This window comes from Ictalurus punctatus, chromosome 29 (genome assembly GCF_001660625.3).
Source record: "Ictalurus punctatus breed USDA103 chromosome 29, Coco_2.0, whole genome shotgun sequence".
Taxonomy (NCBI): Eukaryota; Metazoa; Chordata; class Actinopteri; order Siluriformes; family Ictaluridae; genus Ictalurus; species Ictalurus punctatus.
The window spans coordinates 830,263-837,762 of NC_030444.2; the positions used below are offsets into that span (position 1 = coordinate 830,263).

Genomic DNA, 7,500 nt, shown 5'->3' on the forward strand with positions numbered 1-7,500 from the left:
TGTAGAGGTGATCTGTGCATCAGATAATAATTGCGTCCTCAACCCCCATGCCTGGTGGGTGAGCGAACTGTAGGGGGTCTAGCTCTGAGCTCACTAGGGTCCGCAGCTGTCGCAGTACAATCCTCTCCATGGACTTCATCAGGTGTGAAGTTAAGGCTACCGGTCTGAAGTGGTGTGGCTCTCTCAGATGCGCAATTTTGGGTACTGGAACCACACAGGAAGTCTTCCACAGTACTGCAACTCACGCTAGTCCTCAGATTAAAGATGTACAGGATGACCTCACCGAGCTGATCTGCACAGTCTTTAAGCAGTCTGGAGATGATTCCATCCGGGCCCGGGGCCTTTCTCACCTTGATCTTCTTTAGCTCCTTCTTCACCTGATTGAGTGTCAGAGAGACTGCAGGGCGATCTTATTGGCGATCCCTGATGAGTGGTATGGGAGGAGGGGTGTGAAACCTCCTCGAGTGAGGGAGGGTGAGCAGTGGAGAGGTGTGAGCTGTGTAATGCTGATATCTCAGAAGCTCTGAGGTGTGAGTTGGATGATGCCGATATTCCTGGAGCCCTGGGGGTGGCGGAGGGGGTGCCTAATGGTCCAAGAGGGAAAGGTTGAGTCGCTGACAGGTCTGAGGTTTGGTAGGAGGTGGGAGGAGATGGAGCCGAATCAAATCTATTAAAAACAGATTTAATTAATTTGCCCTGTCATGGTCGCCGGATACAAAGCCCCTCCCATTGCCTTTGTTCTGACCTGAAACTGTTTTCAGCCCCCTCCAGACCTCCCTCATGTTGCTCTGTTGAAGGTGCTCCTCCAACTTTTTTCTGTAGCTGTCTTTTCCTTTCCTTATCTCCCCTCTGAGCTGTTTTCGAACCCTCCTCAGCTCATCTTTGTCCCCCAATCCGAACAGTCTCTTGTTTCCATTAACAGAGCTTTGAGCTCTGGAGTTACCCAGGGTTTGTTGTTGGAAAAACACCGAACCTTCTTCCTAGGCCTGGTGTTCTCCCCACAGAAATTAACGTAGTCCGTTACACAGTGAGTGAGACTGTCAATGTCCTCTCTGTGCGAACTACAGAGCATTTCCCAGTCTGTAGATGCAAAACAGTCTCTCAGTGCCTCACTGGACTCCTCAGACCATTTTCTCACATACCCTGTGATGGAGGTTGTTTATTCACCAAAGGCATGTAGACAGACAGCAGATGGACCAGGTTGTGATCCGAGTGGCCAAGCGAGGGAAGGGGTGAAGAACTGTATGCATCTTTGTGTTTGCATACAGCAGATCCAGTGTTTTATTGCCCCTAGTGGGGTATTTAACATACTGTGTGAAGGTGGGGAGAGTTGAGGACAGGAAAGCATCCGTCCAGTGTAACCGGTGAATCCGTACTGAGATTGTTCAACCACGTCTCCGTGAAGCACATGATGCTACACTCCCGGTACTCCCTCTGCAGCCTGGTTAGCGCCGTTAGCTTTTTCCATCTTACTGTAGAGAGATCTCACATTCCCCATAATAACGGACGGAATGAACGGTTTGTACCGTTCTTTTCTCTCCCGGCGTTTAAGTCCAGCTCTGCTTCCCCTTCTCCTTCTCCTAGTTTCCTCGGGGATCACCGGTCTTTCTGTAGGAAGTATCCTGGTGTTGCTCAGTGCTAACAGCTGCTCCCTAGTTAAACAACAGAGCCGTGGCCGAACGGGTCCCCCAGTGCGGAGCGGTACAGTCCAACGAGCAGAGAAATAAATATTGCTAACCTCCACGATTGCGTATCCGTATTTGCAAACGCAACGCCGAAGATTAGTGTAGAAAAAAAACACGGAGAAAACTCAAAAATGAAGGGAAATATACTAAACTATACTATACTATACTAGAACTGCTGCAACAGGCTGCCATCTGAGTCCAGCTGTCATGATAACACCCCTTACTCCTGGATATGTGCTTTTCAGGCATTCTATCATTACGTTAGTTATCAGAGTGAAGGATCCAGCCAATCACCTTTCAGGAAATAAACACCACTTTAAACAGTTGATTCATAAAACCCTCATAATAAACCGTTCAGAGCCAAGTGTCCAATCAGTGATCGATGGCGTCGGCATAATTTACTGCAGCGCTGGAGAAGAGCTAAATGTAGCTGATCAACAGTGCAGCAGTGAACTCTACACTACGCTTCAAACGAGCTGAACACACGCAGACGTGGACGAGTGAACACCTTCAGCCTCGCCGAAACAGGAAACCCACAGTGAGGCCCTGCTCCCAGGAAGAACTGATCTGTCACGTGACTCAGACGTTTCAGCGACGTCAGACTTCTTCAAAGATCAGTAACGTTTTTAGAGGCCCATTTAAAGTGAGACTAACCCGAGTCTGGTCTGAAATTCAGTTTAAACTTCAGCTTCTATTCCTGACACGATAAAGCTTTGTGGTGAACCTGATTAAGTCCTATTTCTTCTTCTAAATGAATATTGCACTGCAGAGAGGGTTCAACCGCCGCAGTGGCTTTCTGTTTTGAACGGAAAAAGTGTTTCTCAGCCACAGACCTGTATTCACGACCCCCAAGCTGATAAAAAATCTTCCACTGACTTCGACCAATCGTGTTAGAGATCCGATCTACATCAAAGGCCTGGTTTAAAAAAAAAAGTAATTGTTTGCGTTTGTGCATCTCTGACTAAACATCACTGTTTAACCGCAACCAATGAGCTGCTAGAGAGACATTTTCCACTGGCGTGGACCAATCAGATTACAGAACACACGAGCGCATGAAAGATCTTCAGCAGCACGAGCCGCTCAGCACCAGTGTCTGAGATGGAGACATCAAGAGTCGCTCTCATCGCTCTCGTGTGTAAGTCTCATTCCACTTTTACACACTTTCTACACAACCCACACCTGCTGGGGCCTTGTGTAGAAGTTTGTACCCCCTCCTTAGTGTAATGTGAAGTGTGATGTTGTGTAGAAGTTTGTACCCCCTCCTTAGTGTAATGTGAAGTGTGATGCTGTGTAGAAGTTTGTACCCCCTCCTTAGTGTAATGTGAAGTGTGATGATGTGTAGAAGTTTGTACCCCCTCCTTAGTGTAATGTGAAGTGTGATGTTGTGTTGCAGGTGTTGTGTTCTCCGGTCAGAAGAGGATCTCTGGAGCAGAAGTGGAGACGAGAGTCAGACGAGGAGACGACGTCACTCTCTACTCCGACTGTGTTGTGAAAAGTGGATTTTATCCAGTGTGGTTCAGGAACTGCTCACATCAGGATCAACCTCGTCTGATGATCTCACAGTCAGATGTGATGCATGATGTTTTTCCACGTTACTCGTCTGTGTTTAATGTCTCCACCAACGTACACGATCTGCTGATTAAGAAGGTCACAGAATCAGATGTGGGCGTGTACTACTGCGCTGTGAGAGAAAACAATATTACAAAGGATAAAGACGGCGTGATAATCAGCACTGCAGTGTTTCATTATGGGAACAGATGGACTCGACTCTCTGTACTCGGTGAGATTGTGTCGATTCTTTCATTCTGTAAAAGTTTGATAAAGATTTATTCTCTTTGATCATTTTTCAAGTTAGAGCTTAATAATAAAATACATCACCTGCAGTGTGTGTGTGTGTGTGTGTGTGTGTGTGTGTGTGTGTGTGCGTGTGTGTGTGTGTGTGTGTGTGTGTGTGTGTGTTCCTGAGCAGAACCCTGTCGCAGTGTGTGTGTGTGTGCGTGTGTGTGTGTGTGTGTGTGTGTGTGTGTGTGTGTGTGTGTGTGTGTGTGTGTGTGTATCAGAGTGGAGTGTTATTTTTTTGTCTTTGCTGATGTTTTGTAAAATCAGCACTTTAATCTGCTACTGCTAATCTACTCTCAGATTATCTGAATGAAACCGAAAAATGTAGCGGACATTATTAGACTCAAAACTGTGCGTGCGTGTGTGTGTGTGTGTGTGTGTGTGTGTGTGTGTGTGTGTGTGTGTGTTTCTCAGAAGAAGCTACTGTCTCTCCGAACACCCCGACCCCGTGTGTATCAGAGTGGAGTGTTAGCTGGAAGCTGGTGTTGGGTGTGTGTGCTGTGTGTGTTCTCCTCTCCTCACTCCTCTCCTCCATCTGTGTGTACTGCCTCTGCACAAACACCACTAAAGGTACTCACACACTCGCTCTGATCTCTAACACACTAAAGGTACTCACACACTCGCTCTGATCTCTAACACACTAAAGGTACTCACACACTCGCTCTGATCACTAACACACTAAAGGTACTCACACACTCGCTCTGATCTCTAACACACTAAAGGTACTCACACACTCGCTCTGATCACTAACACACTAAAGGTACTCACACACTCGCTCTGATCACTAACACACTAAAGGTACTCACACACTCGCTCTGATCACTAACACACTAAAGGTACTCACACACTCGCTCTGATCTCTAACACACTAAAGGTACTCACACACTCGCTCTGATCTCTAACACACTAAAGGTACTCACACACTCGCTCTGATCTCTAACACACTAAAGGTACTCACACACTCGCTCTGATCTCTAACACACTAAAGGTACTCACACACTCGCTCTGATCTCTAACACACTAAAGGTACTCACACACTCGCTCTGATCACTAACACACTAAAGGTACTCACACACTCGCTCTGATCTCTAACACACTAAAGGTACTCACACACTCGCTCTGATCACTAACACACTAAAGGTACTCACACACTCGCTCTGATCTCTAACACACTAAAGGTACTCACACACTCGCTCTGATCTCTAACACACTAAAGGTACTCACACACTCGCTCTGATCTCTAACACACTAAAGGTACTCACACACTCGCTCCACTTCACCATTAAACACAACAGGAATTAAATCCGCTATTGGTCATCAAGGAGGTGTGTCTACTCACCTGTCCATCATTTTGTCTGTCAATTCAGAAAACTCCGCCTCCTCTGTTAGCATTTCCGTGTTCTTGTTAGTAAATTCAGAGAAACTAGACCTTTAAGATGAACATTATTTCATTCAAAGGAGAAATCAAAGCAGGAAGTGCCAAAAGGACGACTCTGAGCCACGACGAGGTAATACCACACGCAAGGAACAACTGAACATCTGAACCGTACACACAGGTATGTTTTATCCTTACTGTCAGAAACACTCTTATCCAGATGTGTTTTTCTGCTCTGCAGGTTGGAGACGAGGTCTGTTACGCCTCGCTGGACATCCAGAACCTCCACAAGAAGAAGAAGAGGAAGATAAAGAGGAGAGTTCAGCACTCCGATTTCAGCACGTATTCAGAGGTCAGGACCGACAGGAGCTCGGGAGACGTCGCTGAATTTTGAAATGACTCGTGCATTGTTTGAAAAACGTTTTTTTTTTTTTACTTGTTTTTTTTAAAACCCTCGACGATATTAAACGTAGAAAATGACTTGATTTTTCATTTATAAACAGTATAGAAATCATTTGAGCTGCAAATTTGAAATGTTGCTCACTATTAAATTGATCATAATAGTGATATAACGCTGATGACGTACAGAAGGTCTCAGAGCTACACTCTGTCCTGGAGGTGACCCTCTGAAAGAAGGCTTTGGAGCAGTGTAGGGGTTGTGAGCAGCCTCTAGGAGGTATTCGTAATGAGGACCAGTACTCACTACACCAGATGAAACTTGATGTTGGACTCACCTCCTCCATCCTGGACCTCCTGCAGGCTGCTTCACAACATTTGATTGACTTTCTCGTTGTGCCTTGAATGTGCTAGATCACTGACAGAAAGGGTAACGGCAGATGTTTCCAGGACTCCGATGCGACGTCCAGCAGTTATTATAGCTGTCTGACTAAACAGGCAAAACCACCAGAGCGGAAACGCAGTGAAGGCTTAGGGAGAGCACCAAACCAGAATCCGCCTGAGGGCCAGGTCACTGGAACGTAATAATGATAATGATAAGATAACGAGTCTTTATTGATCACGTATACATTACAGCACAGTGAAACTCTTTTCTTCACATACCTCAGCATGTTAGGAAGTTGGGGTCAGAGCGCAGGGTCAGCCATGATACGGCGCCCCCTGGAGCAGAGAGGGTTAAGGGCCTTGCTCGAGGGCCCGACAGGAGCAGCTTGGCAGTGCCGGGGCTTGAACCCCCGACCTTCATATCAGTAACCCAGAACCTTAACCACTAAGCCCCCAATGCCCCCCCCTGATGATCCAAGCAGAGCCACCCTTGATGGATCGGAGAGGAGAAGTCAGATAAGTAGAGATCCTAAAGATCTTACAAAAATTAGAATTAAACTAAGTTTTCTCTGCCAGGACTGGGGTTACGGGGCTCGACCGCGGGAGCTAGGTCTGGGGATGCTGTCTGCAGCTGAGTACCTGCTGACTGGGCCACAAATTTAACCCAATGGCGATATGAAGCCATCTGGTGGGCTCATGAAGGGTGGGGGTCAGGTGGAAATCCAGGCACGTGATGGACAGTCTTAGATGGACTAGACCGGTGCAGTGGATTAAACTGTGGCTGGAAGGCTGTCACGGTGCTAACATTAGCATGCTACCTGCAACTATAGGGTGTGGGAATGTGGTCTCTCCAGAGGATGCCTGGGCTTACTCTCTGTGATAAGGTGAGGAGCTGAGCGGTCTGAGACAACCATGGAGTAGCTGTTGCTCCTTCGAGTTGAAAGGAGCAACTTGAGGCACCTTACAAGAACACCCCCTCTTCGGCTCCTGGTAGAGCTGGATCCTGCACGTCACACTGGATGCAGACTCCGAGAGAGACCCAGGAGCCGCTGGAGAGATATCATCTCACGGTGGTCCTGGAAACATCTGGGGAGCCCCAGAAGGAGGGGGAATCTGTGGCCAGGGATAGAGAAATCTGGGCTGAACTTTTCTGCTTGCTGCCAAGCAGGTGGAGAATGAATGTATGACCTTTGACCTCTGCTTTCTCTTCTCTATCTGTATTGTCAAAACTTTTGATTATTACATGAAAGTATTACTAGAAAGTCTTCCATGCAAAAGGACAAAAATGCAGTGGAGTTATTATCTAAATTTTATGGAGAATATTCATGTTTAGTAGTTTTATTTACAGTCTTGACCACGCCCTGCTGAATTTAAACCTATTCATATAAAATGTTACTTTGCTTTCTGTGAAACTGTCATTTGTTCTAATAAAGTTAACAGTTTGGAGAACTGACAGTAATGTGGTCATCGAGTCCAGTACACACTCTCAGTCACACACATGTACACAAACACACACACTGTCTCACACACATGACAGTACATGCATCCACAAACACACACTTACACAAACACACACTTACACAAACACACACATACACAAACACACACATACACAAACACACACTTACACAAACACACACTTACACAAACACACACTTACACAAACACACACATGTACACAAACACACACTTACACAAACACACACATACACAAACACACACTTACACAAACACACACTTACACAAACACACACATGTACACAAACACACACTTACACAAACACACACATACACAAACACACACTTACACAAACACACACT

At 46.3% G+C, this 7,500-nt stretch overlaps 1 protein-coding gene across 1 annotated transcript; it reads left to right on the top strand.

The window, feature by feature from the left end:
- Window positions 1-2,637: 2,637 nt before the first annotated feature.
- On the top strand, window positions 2,638-7,125 carry LOC108260901 (uncharacterized). Its single transcript, XM_053677399.1, has 5 exons — window positions 2,638-2,820; window positions 3,079-3,465; window positions 3,939-4,094; window positions 4,983-5,032; window positions 5,141-7,125. Exons 1-5 carry the CDS (start codon window positions 2,784-2,786, stop codon window positions 5,291-5,293), a joined length of 783 nt encoding a protein of 260 aa, XP_053533374.1. The 5' UTR covers window positions 2,638-2,783; the 3' UTR covers window positions 5,294-7,125.
- The last annotated feature ends 375 nt before the right edge of the window (window positions 7,126-7,500 follow it).

What these genes read in the sequence shown, in the direction of transcription:
- LOC108260901 (XM_053677399.1), top strand. Translation starts at nt 2,784, where the DNA reads ATGGAGACATCAAGAGTCGCTCTCATCGCTCTCGTGT. An exon ending in GACTCGACTCTCTGTACTCG is followed by an intron (nt 3,466 to 3,938) that starts GTGAGATTGTGT and finishes TGTGTTTCTCAG; the next exon opens with AAGAAGCTACTGTCTCTCCG. An exon ending in CGACTCTGAGCCACGACGAG is followed by an intron (nt 5,033 to 5,140) that starts GTAATACCACAC and finishes TCTGCTCTGCAG; the next exon opens with GTTGGAGACGAGGTCTGTTA.